Raw genomic sequence first — 17,797 nt, 5'->3', positions numbered from 1 at the left:
ACTTAATATTTAACATGCTTATCTTTCCTGTATAAATGCTCCAACACATTATTCTGCACTTGAATCCTAACTACCAGGTTTCAACTTAAATGTACATTTAATAAAATGAATGGTTTTTGGTATGTTTGGTATTTTGGTATTTGTTTTACATTCATCACAAAACATATATTACACATATACTGCACTTTCCACCTGTACAAGAAGTTAAGTTGTTAAGATATGCTCAATACAAGTTTTTTCCAAATTTTGATAGAAAACAATTGACTTCTCACCTCATTTTAGAGATTGTAGTCGCCCTACTTCAACACATGCACATTCAATTGGGACCTCAGTTGACTAGGCACTTCAAATAGTACCCTCTCGTACATGCTTTTTTTGGACTCTGAAAAAGCATCAAATTAAGTAGAAAATGGGTTTAAATCACAAGGGTTAAACTCATGGTGCCCCCCTTGTTATTTTATCAAAACAAAAAAAATGGTGCAATTGTCTCTCTGTTCGAAGCGTTGTTTATTCCAGCTCCTGAAAAAAACATATGATGATTATTATGGTTTCCACATGGCTGTTATGGCGATTGTTTGTCAAGTTTCCACGTGTATGTCTCAGTGCTATATTCTTGAAATTCAATCAAATCCTGAACAAACCATATAGATTTTGAGATCATCACAATTATCACTATGACCATGAGTTAATGTACCAATGTGTTTTTTTTGAAGCGCCATTACCCATACGGTATAGATTTGTTATTTCTCCATTCTGAGCAGCATACTGCAAAGAATAACAAGTTGGACACTGAGAAATGGAGTCAAACCTTGAGTAACAATACCTGCGTAATATTCAATTGTTGAAAAATGAAAGGGACGGAGGAGAGGAGGACAACAAGAGAAGACAGCGCGCGGCTTTGATCCATGAAGATCTTTTATTTGATGACGTTTCCTTCATTAGGCAGGCCCCGAGCACTCTGAAAAAGCCACTTGAGCGTATTCATTGAAAAATAATTTTGTCGCCTTTATCCGTGTCCTCGTCGCTCCTTTTCCGCCTTGTGTGACCGCAGATGATTATATTGAGCGATGTTGCCGCCGACTCGGGTCCCCAGTCTGATAAATGACTCTGCCAAACCACGACGGAGGGGGAAGGGGAAGTGGGGAAAAAGCCTGGCGATAACCCCCGCTTGTCCATCTCCCTTTTGTGCGAGCGGCGAGAGGAGATTGGATATTGAACTGTGCTGGCCTCCTCGGCCACGTCTACGTGTTCCAAGGGATCACACTGCCTCATTTTCTGCTTCAAAAGTGACGACTAAAGGTCCCTTAAATAAGCCTCTGTGTTCTTCAATCGTCCTCCAGGGGGCTGGCCGTACTCCGTTCGGCTTTGTCGGCGCTAGTAAGGAGTAACAGGAAGCCCAGCCAGGTGGATGTTCTAACGCCTGAAAATCCATGCAAAGTGCTTCCTTGCCTCACTTACTATTTATTCCACATTGAACTCTCAGGTGAAGGCCCATCATCTGCTGGACACAAGGTCAAAGGCAGTCCCGGCACAGCGCCACCTGACCACGCCGGAAGTCCCTGCATGGGCATAAGCGTCTGTACTTGGGAGAGTGGCCGGCACAGCTGAAGAGCAGTGGCTCCCGCTGAAGGCCACATTCGCGCCGTGACACGGAGAAGGCCGGGAGGACGTGGTTCATCTCCGAATCCAGCACTTCGCACTGCACCTCCAACCTGCAGGGTCACATCAACAACAGGATGATGATAAAATCATTTTCAAGCTTTGATGCTAGGCACCTATGTCATAGGTCTTGGCCTCGAGCCTTTGATATCAGAAAAAAAACAGTTAGGGCTCTCCAGTTGTAAACCTTACATGAGGATTTCCAATACACACAAAATATGTTTGAGATGGGTAGAATGACGCTGTACAAGTGTATAGAAAGTCCCTGACAGAGATGATAGCTGTGAGGCAGGTACGAGATGAAAGATGATTGAGTCTTACAGCAGACACAGGGGAGACAAAACAAGAATGTCTTGGAGAGGCCAAGAACACAATAGGCATCAACTACACATGTACAAAAAAGAAATTCTTTCAGAATGCAGTAAATATAAATAGACTGGAAGCTAATTTGAGCACTACGCACAAATATACAATATACTTCAAGCCTTCAGGAAGGAACCATCCAAAAAAAGTTCACATTTACAAATGAATATTATACTGTTAAAGCATATTTACACTTATCATGTTTTACCAAACCTAAAAAGTCCAGACCTTTGGTCTGTTGTGAATACAAACCGCCAACTCTGGGGCGAACGGAACAACCAGTCCGGGACCGCGCCTGAAAATTATCCTCGGTTCGCTTCCAAGTGCACTGTATTGTGATTTGATTTATGTGTGAAAGCGACCGCATTGTTGTTCAGATCAAAGCTGAAATCACACACCTATTTGCACTTGACGGGCTTCTTTAGCCACGGGCATTATGGGAAATGTTTGTTTAGCAGTACATTGGCGAACATGAGCTGGATTATACATGGAGGGCTAAAGAGCATCAATACCCACTATTTGGCCAAAAGACCCGCAAATGCTTGTAGTTTGGTGAACAATATCAATATGTGTACGAGTGCTGCCAGTTGGAGTGCAATGATTGTTCACCTTCGTATTTTACCCCGCCCCAACCATTTTGTCCAATGATCAAACGATGTTTGAACCATGTGTAGGTTTCCAAGGAAAGTGAACTATGGACTTCCCCAGTTTAAATACTATTAGCTGAGCTTTTGGTTCCATTGAAGGCAATAACAAAGAGGACAAACCCTATGAATAGGTTTAAAGCAAATAATGTCATGAATAAGTGAATTTGTGAATAGTGAATCCAGGCATAATATAAAAAGTTTTTACAAAGGGGTTCCGAGATTATTATATTTTTAGAATGAAAAAGACATCCTAATAAAGACTGCAATAAGTGAGGGCCACTTTGTGAATTTGTGCCAGCTTACCTGCGCAGGGCCTCCTTGTTGTTGATGAAGCGAAAGTGAGCGGGCTCGCAGATGAAGCCACGGCTCCGGCATGCCTCCACACACGACTCGCCTTCTTGCGACACGAGCAGTCGCAGGGAGCTGAGCGGGGGCCAGACGCTCGGGGGAGAGGTCGTGTCGGCCGCCCAGCGCAAAGCTGTGGAATTGGGCAGGGGCGTGAAGAGGGGCCTTGTGAGGCCACCAAGGCCAATGGAGCCTTGTTTGGACATGTTGGCACTAACAAATGGTGGCTCTGGGGCACAGAAGTCCTGGTGAGAGAACACACACTAATCAGTTAGAAGATAATGGTCCATTTTATAGTTCTGTTTGTTTTGTTTTTTTCCAATTAAAATCAACTTCCGAGGAAACCCGTATTACTGTTAGGCGATTGGGACTAAGATTTGCAGCGAGCAGCACAAATCTGCAAATAAGTATTGATTTTGTTGATCAATGTGATATAGATATAACCCTGTTACTAGTTTTACAATTACTACTGTAGGTATTCTTTGTTGGCCAGTTGACAAACTAAATAGTTTACTAAAATCTAAAGTCATGTCTGACACCTGAGCTGTAAATAATGAAAACGACTTTCAAACACAAATTATCATCTGGTTACCGTCTGCACTATATAACAAATACATCATCTTAGCACATCACTTCATGCATGACTTGTGCCCATTTCATCAATGTCATTAGAAGGAGTGCTTCGAACCCAGAGGGAGGGAGGAATTAGATTTGTGAGTGTGTTGAGAAGAACTGACAGACTGGGAGAAGATATTCAGTAGATGTGGTGCACCTCTATTTAATAAACTATAGTAAAGTGGTTCTCAAATCGTACGCATACCCTTATTAGCCCATGAGGGGAGACCAAATAATCTGAAACAAATTGTGTCTCAGCCTCACCAGTGACCTGGTGAGAATAGGCAAAACAGATAACATGTCTGTCTTACCTTATTATACTTCAACTTTAATGGGGCTATTCATTCATTTCCTTACAAGGGTTGTTAGGGGACAGCTCAAATAAGTTGCCAGCCAATCTCAGAGCACAATAAGATGAACAATCATGCACGCTCACACTCACACCTAGGGACAATTTAGAGTGTTCAACCAGCCTACCATACATGGTTTTGGGATGTGGGAGGAAACTGGCCTAGCGAAGACACACGCATGCATGGGGAGAAGATGTAAACTCTTCACAGGAAGGTCACTTTTATTTTACCCAAAACTGTCATGGAAATGTACCATTCATTCATCCTCTATACCGCCAATACTCAAATGGGTTGGTGGAGCCTAACCCAACTGTCTTCAGGCGAAAGACAGACTACTCCTTAGATTGGTCGCCAGTCAGTTGTAGGGCACACAGAGAAAGAGACAACCACTCACACTGTCACCGCGAGGGAATCGATCCCAGACTGCCCACACCAAAGTCAAATGGAAGAACCACTACAGACTACACCATCGGGCGGTTCCTTATGATTACTCTTACTCCATATTGTGTGGATGCAGTTGCTAATTTTTTCAGGCCATTTGAGTTTGTTATATACAAAACCTTTGATATATTTTTACTTTGACAGCACATTTCTACTGAGAGAGACATTCAAAATTTACCATACTGCTGTATTTTCATGTATTTCAAGTCCGTACTCAGTGTACCGTGTAGGAATGCAAAGAAATAGCATGTAACATCTCACCTGTTGCTGGATATAGGTGTGCACTCGCTCCAGCATGCCCTCGCAAGTGTACTCGTAAGGTAGATATGGTTCAACCTGCCACACACAAACAAGAATACCAGTTGCAGATACCCAATACCCACTTCCCTGTGTATTTTCCTAGTAGCTGGTAGACTCCAGTGAAAGTGAGGTAGATGATGGATGGATGGCTTTGTATTTGCATTTTTAGCCAAACAGAAGGCCAGATGTTGGTTGCTTGTGCTGAAAATGCTTTATTTGCCTAATTAGCCATATACAAACTGCCTTTGTGATCTATAACCATAGGAATAACTCCATGAAGCAATCAGATCAAAGGCTAAAGGTGCGATAGAATTGGGGCGTATGCTGCATAATGATGTAATTTGAAGAGAGAAGCCAAGATGGTTGGAGAGCTGATCCACTTTCATAAAACTTTTTTCTTCTCATCTTAAGAGCCATCAAGAACCGTTTGATGAGAAGACAAAATGAAAGAAAGATTGATGGGAACACGGTGACTCGTCAGACAGCAAAAGATTGCTTTGTCCTGCATGACTGAACAGAAGAATGTGTGTGTATGGTTTCTAGATAAAAGCCATAATGTGTAGATATAGCTCAAAGAGCTACACACAATCCTATTTTGGTTGCGGTATGTGTGTGCCAGGTACAAGTGAGATTTTTGGTGGGCAAACCTACCTTGCTCCTCATAATTTCTCTGATGGCAGCTTCAAACTCCACAGAGTTGTTGTAGTCCACCGTCATGACATGAGGATGCCCGATGTATTGCTCCGCGTATGGATGCTGGGACGACACCTAGACAACAACAGTAACTTTTTATATAGGGTCTTGTCTGTTGGGAAATATTGGGTATCCATGGTCAACCCTTCATGCCACAAAGAGATTAAAACCGCCAGGGTTAAAGTGGGTTGGCCTGTTTTATATCAGTAATAAACCATGAGAGTGCCGAATATAGTTCGAGTATATAAATGGAAGTAGAAAACAGACTATGATATAAAACAGCTATATGAAATCTCAAAATGGTGAATGTTTTCCCACATCCAGAGCTATCACAAGGATACCACATCTATTAACTGGCTGCTACTTAGGTGTTCTTCTTTGGAAGAAATCTTTTGAGATTTGTTGAAAAACGCAAACCATTTTGCACTTTTTAAGTAATGCCAACAAGTAGGTAGTAAGAAAGTAGTAGTAATTGCGAGTGAATAGTTCGGATGGACTCTGTGTTACTTACTTCCCTTGACGTGGGCTTTCCTTTAAAGAATTCGTGATTGAGTGAGCTGTGAGGCGGTTGAAACTTTGGTTGAAGGAAGACACAGCCATTGGCTATTGCTTCCAGGGGGGCGGGGCCTTCATAGGGAAAACCAAAGCCAATGAAGAGCTGTGGAATGATAAATCGGTACATAATCAGTCCAGAAATAGAGCAGATATTACATTCTACACTTGAATCTAAGAATGTGTTCATTTCTACAAAATACAAAGAATGTCATGAAATAATCTCTACCCCAAGTGTTTCTCACCTTGGCTTTGCGCAGCAGCTGCTGCAACTCATGCTGGGGCAGAAGGCCATGGTTCTTGACGAAGGCCGGGACCTCAGGAGGCCTCTGGGTCTCGTAGTACACCGTGCCGTGAACCTCCATGTACTTGTGAAGGATCTGAAGGAAACCTTCTTTGCCCTGATGGGACGAATAAGGCGGATAGAAGGTTAGTCGATGAAACACAATGTCGTTTTTCTATGTTTAACTGTAATGTCATCTAAGTAATACAAAAAAATGCGAGAAGGTAACCTGCAAAATCAGATTACAAATTTGTGCTTTGCTAAGTGTTGCTGTTCTTCTCAGCAACAGAGTGAAAAATGGGATGGGAATTTAAAGCCCATGTGTTTATGATTCTCAAATTAGAGAGGCTTGTTAGTCAATTCAGATATTTGTGTTCAAATATATTCAGTCAAATTGGTAAATTGGTCAAAACACAAGACTAATAAAGTTTTTGGGAGGAAAAACTGTTTAGTCCCTTAGATTAAAACATATCCGAAGTCAATATTTGTATATACACTTCTTAACTATAGCTGCCATTGATGACAAGATGTCCATTTCACTTGAATGTGCACGGTGTCATTCCCCCAATTCAAATGTATTGGACATCTACTAGTAATAAACTTTTTTTCACAGCAGAAAAATCATGGTGAATGACACTGCAAGCGTTAAGAAAATAATCAAGTGCCAACATTGTTCTCTAGTGCAGAGTTTAAGTGGTCCCTGTTTTGTCAAGCGTCAAAATTATAGTATAAGGGACATGTTTGTATATACACTAAATACTGACGAATAGCAGAATTAAGACAACAGTGGCTCACCTAAAAACAAAATGGACTGTTGTAATTTGTTCACTGTATCGCTTCACCTATACTATGATCCACCCACAAGGTTAATCCTTCAGCCGTAAGAGGAAGAAGAAACAATCGATCAGCTTCTTTGTGTGGATTTTGCCCAGATAAGCGAGATTACATGGAGTACTAATGGTTCCAGACAATGCAAATTATTGGAACCCCAGAACACAGAAGGATTGCTGCAGATTCCTAGATGGTCTTCTGTCTGTGTGTGTCTCATCTTAAAGTTAATGAATGTAACCAGCCACTCTAGAATTCTGCTTGTCTAACTATGGTGCTTGCAGTTGCGGTGCTTTGCCCGAAGTCAGCTGGGACTGGCTCGGCAAACTGTGAATGAGTGAATGAATTTCAAACCCTGGCGTTTGAGGACTGTATCATGTACTCATTACGTTTTGTAATGGAGATAGATTGTATGTTCAATGATCAATGAAGGTTAAGGTTAATCTGTCTTTTCTGATCGAAAAGCACCATTGGCATGATAATACATCTTGATTCTCCGTTGCAAAGCGCTTGTCTGGCAGCCCAAAGAAGAATGTATGTAGGGCAATTTTGAGTAGATTTGCACTTTATTTCATCCCGTACTCAGGAAATTTCTTGGTTGCAGTAGAAAGACAGACACAAGACACACAAGACATTGAAGACCTTGGTAAGAAACTGGAGCCACACATTATTTGCATTACCATTTTTGGCCACCAATCTTACCTTTTGCTCTTTTAACCCATGCAAAAATTTGCCCATTTACAAGTGAGTGTCTAGTATGCAAACGACCAATAACGTTCACTCACCTGAAGCTTTGTCCATGCAGGCAGATGCAATGTGAGAAAGGGACAAAAAAAGATTGTAGTTATGCACAAAAATACACATTACAAGACACCACATTTCACAACGCATTTACCTATTATTCATAAATTAGTACTTTCACAGGACTAACTATATTTCTCAGGATAATTTTTGCTGTCAAATAGAAGTTTTAGTGTAGTATCAAGCAACGTTTGTTGTTGCTTTGTACCTTCCACATGCTGGCTTCCTTCCCATACACTACTGCCATGCTGGTGACTTTGCTCTGCTGGATGCTCCTTTTCTCCGTATCATTCAGCTCCTCCGACACGAATCCCATGAAGGAGTTGTCTGGCGTGTGAGCTAAATGCAGGCAACGAGAGCACGTTGTCACATGGTGAGACAAAAGGAGGGAGACAAAGACAGTGGGGCTGTGAGTCACATATAAAGAACATCCCGGTTTGTTTCATTCCATTGCTAATTCAGCCCTACAGCTGCATGCCTAAGTATTATAAAGAGGCACTGTCCTTGAGCCAGCTGCTGTTGGCTATGGATATATATGCCACACGTGTGTGGGTTTAGTCTCAGTAGTCAGGTAGTCAAAGTGAAACATGGGCACCAACAGAAAGAGGATAATGGCCGCGATGCAGTCGACTGGTTTACAAGTGAAAGTGAGAAGAGCACCGAGTAATGTAGCCAATAATTCAGTGAGTCACACTAAGGAGACAGAGAACAATAAGTGTAAAGGGAAAATAAAGTCACACATGCATTTGCATGGCAGGTGGAGAAAGCCTACTGTGATTATGCTGAAAATAGAGGCTGTATAGCAGTAATAAGTAAAATAAAATAAAAATAGCACCTGTTGGAATCTGTTAAATCAAAGTGATTCATGGTCAATTCTTGCTGCATGTAAATCTATCTATTATGTCGTTGTATTTCATTCCTTTTCACAGCAAAACATTACACTTAAACTTATTCTTATCTCACATTATAGAAGCACATTTTTATGTTACACTATTTCTTCACATTCAACAACTGAAAAAAGCATAGAGCTTCTTACGGAACATGGTCATGTACTGCCTGGCGTTCAGGTTCCAATAGCCCCAGTTGGTGCGGTAGCCGTGCAGAGTGGCGTACTCCTCATGGTTATACGCTGGCTCCGTCCCAAAAGTATCTATCACTCGGATGTGGCATCTGAAAAGACACAACGTAGTCATTTTTTACAAAAATAAAAATATAAATTTTTCAGCACAACTCTTCAAGACATTGTCGGCTTTCAATAATGTGAGCCAAGGGAAATTTAAAGCAAAATGAGGAGAGCTAAAGTTAGAAGTTATACGCCGGTGATATATCACAACAATGACGCATTAAAACCCAAAGCAAATAAAAAGCAGTTTAAAAGTAAGAAGTGAGATAGGGCATTGATACACAGACACACATTGAGACACACACTATCCTCTGTGTTTGCCCATGGAAAACTCCCCACTCACTATCTCGTCTGTCTGTGTGCTCACAAGGATTAACAAAGGCTAAAAGGTGGCTTCCACTTCTTCACCTTCACAACTTTCACTGATAACTTCATTGGACTATTCAGCCTTTCTCAGCAACACTTATGTATATTTTTCAAAACCTTTTCATTTTTTTCCTAACTCAATGGTGACTAAATTGAGGGAAAAGTCAGTCAAGCTTAAAGTTTTTATAGGATGCAAATGCATTTACAACACTGATTCGAAAGAAAAAACGTGTACTGCTTTCACAAAAAAGTGAAAACGATACATCAAGATGGAAGTTGACAGAAATGGATCAGAATATTTATTAATTTATTATCTGTACCGCTTAACCTCGCAAGGGTTGCGGGGACGCTGGAGCCTCTCCCAGCCAGCTGTGCGTATGAATTGGTGGCCATCCAATCACTGGACATAAGGAGATGAACAACCACTTGGACTCACACTCATACCTAGGGACAATTTAGAGTGTTCAACCAGCCTACCATGCATGTTTTGGGGATGTGGGAGGAAACCGGAGTATCCGGAGAAAACCCTCAAGGAGAACATGCAAACTGCAATCAATGAGGTCAAAACCCAAAGTGATTGAACCCTTGACTTCAGCACTGTAAGGCGGATGTGCTCAACACACACGACACACAATCCCTTCTGTGCAATAACAATGTGCAATATTTTAGAATTTACCTTCCCAGAATGTGACTTTTTATAATTTTTATAACACTTCTTGTATTTTTACACCGCAAATCTGAATATATATATATATATATATATATATATATATATATATATATATATATATATATATATATATATATATATATATATATATATATATATATATATATATATATATATATATATATATATATATATATATATATTTATATAAAATTAATGATTGATGGATTATTAAATACATATTAATAAAAATAATTGAATCAAAACAGAAATATGGAAGTTACGGCGCACAATAACACATTTGCTTTTATTTCTTCCTTATTCTTTTTTAATTTTATAGTATTTAACTTGTTGCCTGCCTTTGACAATGGTGGGCGTACAATTCCTTTAAACTGGGAGGACTGACTGAATGCTCCAAGTTTCAGTTTCAGTTGACAAGGTTTGATGTCCAGTCCTTTATGACTTGGTAGGGCTGCAGGGAATGATTGCTTGATCAGGTGATATTCAGGCATGGACTGCATTGGATAAACAATGCCGATAATGTTCTACAATGACCCAACTTTCCAGTAAAAGATGCAGACTATGCTCATTTTTATAGGGCTCTTAACATTCCGACTGTCTAGTGACGGGCCCAAGGGATACGGTTGTAGGAATTGACTGTGAGTTACAATTGGTTTCACGAGGCCAGTAGATGTATCACGACATCAATCACACACCTATCACAAATACATGTTCTGCCACGATTCTGTTTGATGCTCTATTGAAGCGTCTCGAATGGAGACATTGGTGTCATCACCCTGGATTCTGTGATAACATTTTTATAGGATTAAATAAAGCAACAATTGAGGGGTTGGGGATTCTTGACACTTTCTTCTGCAAATAGGAGATGAAATGTACTGTGGGAAGCTGTTAGAGGTTTGGTATTGTATCAGGCAAATAGCAAATGTAGTAGTATCCACCATTAAACCTCACGGAATATAAATGTAAAAAGGAATTGCCACACACATTTGTATTTAGATTGCCCTAGAAAATAAAGGTTATATCTTTTTTTTCTGTAGGTGAAGACAAAGCTCAAAATGAATTATTAATGGAAAATAAATCAAATATTGTATCAAGTGTCCCCTTTTTACCGGCCATATCAAATATTCTCCTTTTGGAAATTGAACACTATTTGCCACGTGAAAGCGGTCCCAGAGGGAGGGAGCTTGACAATAAGGATGTAGACATTCTACCCCAACCCATGTGAGGGGCTAATTTGGATTAAATAACTGCTCTGCAAAACTCACCTAATGTTAACCACTAAATTAAAAAAGTAGGTCAGCCTTTTAGTTTGACCACATGAGCAGACAAGACAATAAATCTGCCATTGTTCATTTCTCTAAGCACACAGGTGTGTTTGAAATGGGATTGAAATGACTCAGAAGATAGCGTCGCTTGCAACTTGCCAGGTTGGAACGGGACTCATTTAATATTCCAAACTCCATCTGTGTCTCTCCACTCTGGAGTCTACAAATCTGGCTATGATCATGCATTTGTTAAGAGAGGGAGGGTTTTCTTTCACATCCTCCCACTGAAAAAACACAACACAGTTTCTTCAGTAAAGGCCAGCTATGTTACAATCATTTGTTTGTATTATTTATATGTAGGGATTCACACGCCTGACTTTGGTTGGGGTGGGCACGGGGTTGATTCCCACTGGTGGCGGTATGATTGTAAGTGCGAATGGTCATCTGTCTCTCTGTGTGCCCTATGGCTAAGGGTAGTCTACGATCAGCTGGGATCGGCTCTAGCAGCTGCCGCAACTCTTTGAGTATGCGTGATATACCAAAATCAATTTATGATTGAATGTTTTATTTGGGTGGGGCAGTGAAAAGTGGTTAGCACAGTGCTGAGATCAAGGGGATACCGCCCTGGCTCCTGTATAGAGTTTGCATGTTCTTTGCCTGTCTGGGTTTTCTCTGGGTACTCTCACATCCCCAAAACATGCATACTAAGCTGCTTGAACACTCTAAATTGTCCTTAGGTATGCGTATGAGCGTGGTTGGCCATTTGTCTCTTTGTGTCATACAATTGGCTAGTAGCGAATGAATGTTTGTTCAAGAATGAGCAGTTTAATAATCAAAAACAAAATCAAGAGTGATTAAATGGAGCTGAAAGAGTGCAAAGCTTCAAAACAAACAGATCTTAATTCAACTGTATAGATATTTAACGAGAAAAACTAAGTGAATCACGTGCAAGCTTTCACAATCATACCGAGCTTGAATTAAAAAGAGATTTTACATATTCAAGTGAAGCGGCAAATAAAAGGAAACGGCAGAAGCGAGATCCAAAAAAAAAGCCATACAACGACAGACGGCTAGGCTGACAGAAAAAACAGTGGCACACCAAAAGAGACTGAGATGAGAGCGCGGCGGGCAGACAAGGACAGACAAAGGCAGCCCAGAGAAAGATAGAGAAAAACTGAAAGCACACAGAGGGGAGCAGACAAAAAAAACAAAGACAGACAGACTCAGGCATGAAGATACACAGACAGATGGACAAACAGGTTGGTGACATGTTTAAAGACTAATGGATCAAGCAGTATGGTTCAATCGTCTGCTGTTCAGGAAAGATTGGAAAGATATAGACTTCATGCACTAGTATTGATTGATGCTACACATGACACAATCTGGTAGAAGAGCTTTCAGGCGGATTGAATGATAGCGACTATCGATTGCAACTTTGGTAAAACTAATGAATCGATCATTAGTCAGAGCAATGGGGTTATTACTTTTAGTTTTTTTTTTTTTTTTGTCCAGCGTTATCATGCAAATTTTACACTTCATTGTGAATTCTGCGAACCTTGTTTTTCTTCTGACATTTCTTTATTATGTGATGATTTGGAATACAAAATTGAAAGTGGTGAGGGGAGGAAGTGAATTCAGAATAACAGAATTTTACCATACTAGTTCAAGCTGGAGCTATAGCAAGGCGCATGTGACAGTTTAACATTGGATTTTCGAGCGGGTATGAAAAGACGAATATCTTATATTTATGACCCTGGACTGTACAATAAGAATAGTAATTGAAAAACTAAAAATGTATCGTCTAAAATTATGAAAAATCTGGATTTTCTTTTTACAGGTACACTTTTGGCAACGACATGGCAATACCTGGTTGTTTTGGTTCCTATGTTATTGAAAACAAGTCTTTGTTGGCAACACAGCATTCATCAGTTGGTCAAAGCAGTCTTTAGTGAACTATTTTGATCAAAACAACTGAATAGGCTATTTACCAGATAGTCAATTTTATGTGCTCAATCCACTCACCTAACCATATGGTCGATAGTAAAAAAAAAATAAGGGCTTAAGTTGGCATTGTTTGTGTTGGAGCAATTTCCATCCAAAATACGTATTAACTATCCCCCCCCCCAAAAAAAAGTTAATTTAAAAAAAAACAAGTAAAACCGTCACAGCAATGGAACCACACACAGTGTACAAAGTAGACCTTTTGTTGATTTTTTTTACAGCTCTTTTGGTAACGATTCTGGCTTTCAGTCGAACAACGGAATGTGATTAAACCTGCGTGTTGCGGAACGTCCAATCTATGAAATTCAGAAAAGCAGCCCCTGACTTCAAAAACCATTGTCATATCCAACTGTGCTCGATTTATTAGCGTGTCTGTGGGTGTGTAATAATTGCCATCATAAAATAGCTGAGCCCATTTGCTGTCAACTTTTGAGTTTAAATGTTAGAATAGAATGAATTTTAGCTGTAATCAGAGGTGTAGAAAATTCATACTAACATACATACATTCATGTTTGGGGGATAATTTACTCCATTTAACCCGAGTGTGTATGGCGTGACCATTATACATTGAGGGGGTTTTAAACCTGAAATTCACCTTAGTGAATATCGGTTATATTTTACTTAACAGCTATTACTGCTACTGTTGCAAAACACATGAGATAAAGACTTTTTTTGGGCAATGCATTTTCAACCAGTTACACTTGCAGTTCAATTATTTCAAGATTTTTGCTGGGGTTGGGTGGTAGTATTGTCAAAAATACAACAAAATATTGAGTATCTGGGTGTATTATAAAGAAATACATATAAAATAACATAGTAGAAGGCGTTGGAAAGCTTGCAAAGAAATCCATGTGGGTCTTAATTTTGAGTCCACAGTGTTAATTTGATGTTTCTTTTGAGTTGAGCATACACACATCACCCACAAAATAATTGTCAGAAAGTCTCTAAAACCTAACGAAGGACTGCTGTCCGAAAAAGGAAATTAGATTCAGACTGCTGCTGTGCACTGACATATAGTCTGGGGGATATGTGCGATTGTGTGAATGGAGGAGACATTCTCATACACATTGCGGGGGTAAAAGGGAAACAGAAAAACAGGTTGTGTTCTGTGGAGAAAAAAAAATTCTGTGTAATGCTTATAATTGGATTTTAAAAATACATGTCATGGCTTTCATGGCTATTGTTGCCACCAGACATGTCCCTGTAGAGGACTTTATTTTTTTTGTTTAGTTATTCCGGCTTTTCTCTCCCAACCTCCACTTTGGCTTTTACGTTATATAGCTATTCTACTTTTGGCTATTTGCCTCTAGTCAAATAGTGTTTTTTCCCATTTTTTATATGGACTAACTACAAAGAACAAATGTCAATTGCTCCCATCATAGCAAAAACATGAAGAGTGTATTGCTAAAAGGATTTTGTTCCCTTGGACTGTAGTGGCCTACTTTCTAAGATGTACCACCTCTGTGGAAATGCCAAAAGCTGTTAGGCACGCACTGAGATGTGCAAGTAAAATGCACAAATACATAAGCAGGCACCTACATTTCTGTAATCTCAGTGATATTGTTTTTGTTATGCATGCTAACTCATCTTTTTTTGCGTGGTGCTTTGAAAATGACTTACTATGGAATATAAAAACAAGCAAATAACAGAAAAATATCAACACCTCATTCAATTAGAGTACAAAAAGTGGTCACTTCTTGCTGTGTTGCGAGAAAAAGTCCTCTGTTGACAGGCATGCTGAGTTCCTTTCTATTCTCTGCTTTTGATTGTGATAGATGTGCAATCTATTGAACTGGATGTCTTTCACCATCAGTGCAAGGCATATGAGTTACGGTCGAGGTTCAATTTCATATTCCCAGTGAGCCAAAATAAAAAATTGGGAGAAAGTTATAAAGTAGAAAAAAATAATAATAATAGCACTTACTTATGACGCTTGAGTGAGAGCCCCATGTGTTGCTTCATCTGCTGAAGACCATGATAGTCGGTGTAGATGAGGTCAAAAGGCAGTGGGCCAGTCAGTGGGCAGCTGCCTCTGCCAGGGGGCACACCCAGGAAGCTGCAAACCAAAATACACATTTTTTACAAGAAGATTGTTCATAAAAAATGAAACGACACACACAAATCCAAGCATTCATTATAAATGGTATACGCGGTTAATCATGCCTGGTAACCATGTGAATTGTGCAACATTATTGTGTTGACATGAAAAAAAAATGTTACATAATCCAATTATCACAGGTTACAACCTTGCAGGCATGTGCTGCTTTGCCTCAAACTGCTGACAGCAGTAAACCAGGATTACATTGGGACTACTGCTGTTTGCTGTGTTTGGTATATTTTGGGTGAACAAAGCTCAATTGCTGCATCAGAAAAACTGAGGTTGGCACAAAAGTGTTTTTGTTTGACAGATTATAGGAGTTATAAACGGCAGCAAATAAGTAAAATGCTTGTTGTAGACGTATCTACAAACGAAAACACCTAGTATTAATAGTTTTCAAATGAAAGATGGTTTCTCAATGTATCCTAAATTTATTTAAACTTCTTATAGTGGAGAATATTTTTGGTACCCTTATAAGATTCTCATCAAACTCTGGCTGCCATCGATGGCATCAGATATCCAATCCATTTTGACTGGGAGAGGTTAGCGGCAAATTATTGCTGGCAGCCTGCCCAGTCAAAATAGATTGGATGTCTGGCGCTATCAACGGCACGAAAAGATTAGCATTTACAGCCAATCCTCCCATTTGAAATGAATGGGTTATCCATTGTTGTCAATGAATGGTAGGCAGTAAGGTAATTACATAGATCTCATTCATCTTTCATACCGAGCAACCTCGTGAGGGTTGCTGAAGCCTGTTCCAGCTGAGTTTGAGTGTAAGGCTGACTATATCATAGACTGGTTGCCAGTCAGCCGTAGGGCACACACATTTCCACCCTAAAAAACAACTCTAGAGTTCTTGGGGAGAGTATATCTCTTTTTATTGACTTTGTGTGAATTTGTTTTTTTTTTAACTCAACATTTTGTTGATGTATTACTTTACTTAGTCATGAAAATAATGGAAAAATACTGCAATAATTATATTTAAGACTGGCGTCTACATTAGTGGACATCAAACTTTTGGACTTTTGGATGACTGGTATTGCTGTGGTCACAAGGAAGGAAGGGCAATTTGAGATACTTTCATATGATTGGCAAAAATGGTAAAAGCATTGGTTGGGGATCTGGCTTTTGCTTACATTTTCCTCCACAATTAGACCTCAGAAAACAGTTTTAGAAAATATTGACACAAGATTATTTTTGCTGGAATGCGCATAATAAATGTGTTGGGTCTCCTTTTAAGTGCTGTTTAAGTTTACAATCTTAAGAGAGAGTTGACAGGCTAAGTAATCTATTCGCAAACTATTTCATTGTGGGCTGTTCGTAACTTGTCAGGGCAATACATACTGGAGAAATCGGGGCATTAATTGCCTTGTTCAAGGGCACATTGTAAGTACTTAGTGCTAAAAGCTTTGTGAAATGTGCAGTTCGAAAGCAACCACATGAAAAAGAAACTTTAATGAAAGATACCTAATTTCCACGAGGCAGTATCATGTGCACAGTGCAGTTGTTTGAATCAAAGCAAAGCTAGGAGGGTACTGGCCTTTGGCATTGCATAAAACAACCTAAAGTGATAAAAAGGAAGGGCTGACAAGGACTTGGCTTTTTGGTAACTTGCAGGAGGAGCAGATGGCAAATGAATGAAACATTACTAATTTGTTGTTGTGTAACGTGTGTGTATGTGACATGCGTGTGTGTGTGTGTGTGTGTGTGTGTGTGTGTGTGTGTGTGTGTGTGTGTGTGTGTGTGTGTGTGTGTGTGTGTGTGTGTATTTACTAAAACATGCAGCTGGGGCTGACACATCTCCGCTACAAAATACATCAATGCTGCATAAATTCCCACTTTTTTGATTGTATGTCTGTAATCAAGGAAGGTGCACTCAACGTTGACATATTTTTATGACTCATCTCTGAATGAACACAGCCAGCTTGTCTCACGTCAAATGCACTGGATATAAATCACCATCATTGGAAGTGAATTAAAAAATGGCAAATAACAAATTTGTCCACATACAAAACTATTACGGTATGGACCAACAGGTATAACCCATGATAAATACAAGAAAATATTCAAGCGTGGACGAAGAACCGGTACACAATACCTTTCTGGTGACATCTATAGAACTATTAATGTATGGACCAACAAGTATAACCCATGATGAATGCAAGAAAATATTCAAGCGTAAATGAAGAACCAGTACACAATACCTTTCTGGTTACTCTTCTTTGGCAGTCTATTCTTTCTATTGTTGGTGACGACTGAAAAGCACTGGAGCTGAGGAAACTAGATTGAATAGCTGTCATACAGTGAGGAGTGTTCAACACAAACCACAGCTTCTTTTGTATTTGCCTTTTGTTAAATGTTGGCGAAGGGGAA

At 39.7% G+C, this 17,797-nt stretch overlaps 1 protein-coding gene across 3 annotated transcripts in view; it reads right to left on the bottom strand.

Moving 5' to 3' along the window:
- Nucleotides 1-17,797, bottom strand: part of LOC144198272 (alpha-1,6-mannosylglycoprotein 6-beta-N-acetylglucosaminyltransferase B-like) — an 84,979-nt gene that overhangs the window by 18,167 nt on the left and 49,015 nt on the right. For 2 of the 3 annotated variants that reach the window (XM_077719196.1, XM_077719194.1), the window contains 9 exons: nucleotides 15,248-15,379; nucleotides 8,914-9,047; nucleotides 8,086-8,216; nucleotides 6,211-6,366; nucleotides 5,925-6,071; nucleotides 5,372-5,488; nucleotides 4,682-4,756; nucleotides 2,973-3,259; nucleotides 273-1,712 (listed from right to left, as the gene is read on the bottom strand). In XM_077719196.1, coding sequence (XP_077575322.1) covers nucleotides 1,514-1,712; nucleotides 2,973-3,259; nucleotides 4,682-4,756; nucleotides 5,372-5,488; nucleotides 5,925-6,071; nucleotides 6,211-6,366; nucleotides 8,086-8,216; nucleotides 8,914-9,047; nucleotides 15,248-15,379 — 1,378 coding nt within the window. In that variant the 3' untranslated portion in view covers nucleotides 273-1,513. The remainder of the gene's footprint in view (nucleotides 1-272; nucleotides 1,713-2,972; nucleotides 3,260-4,681; nucleotides 4,757-5,371; nucleotides 5,489-5,924; nucleotides 6,072-6,210; nucleotides 6,367-8,085; nucleotides 8,217-8,913; nucleotides 9,048-15,247; nucleotides 15,380-17,797) is intronic. The other variant, XM_077719195.1, reaches the window with a different exon arrangement.

The sequence above is a fragment of the Stigmatopora nigra genome, chromosome 6 (assembly GCF_051989575.1).
Source record: "Stigmatopora nigra isolate UIUO_SnigA chromosome 6, RoL_Snig_1.1, whole genome shotgun sequence".
NCBI lineage: Eukaryota > Metazoa > Chordata > Actinopteri > Syngnathiformes > Syngnathidae > Stigmatopora > Stigmatopora nigra.
This window is presented reverse-complemented; position numbering and strand designations above follow the sequence as displayed.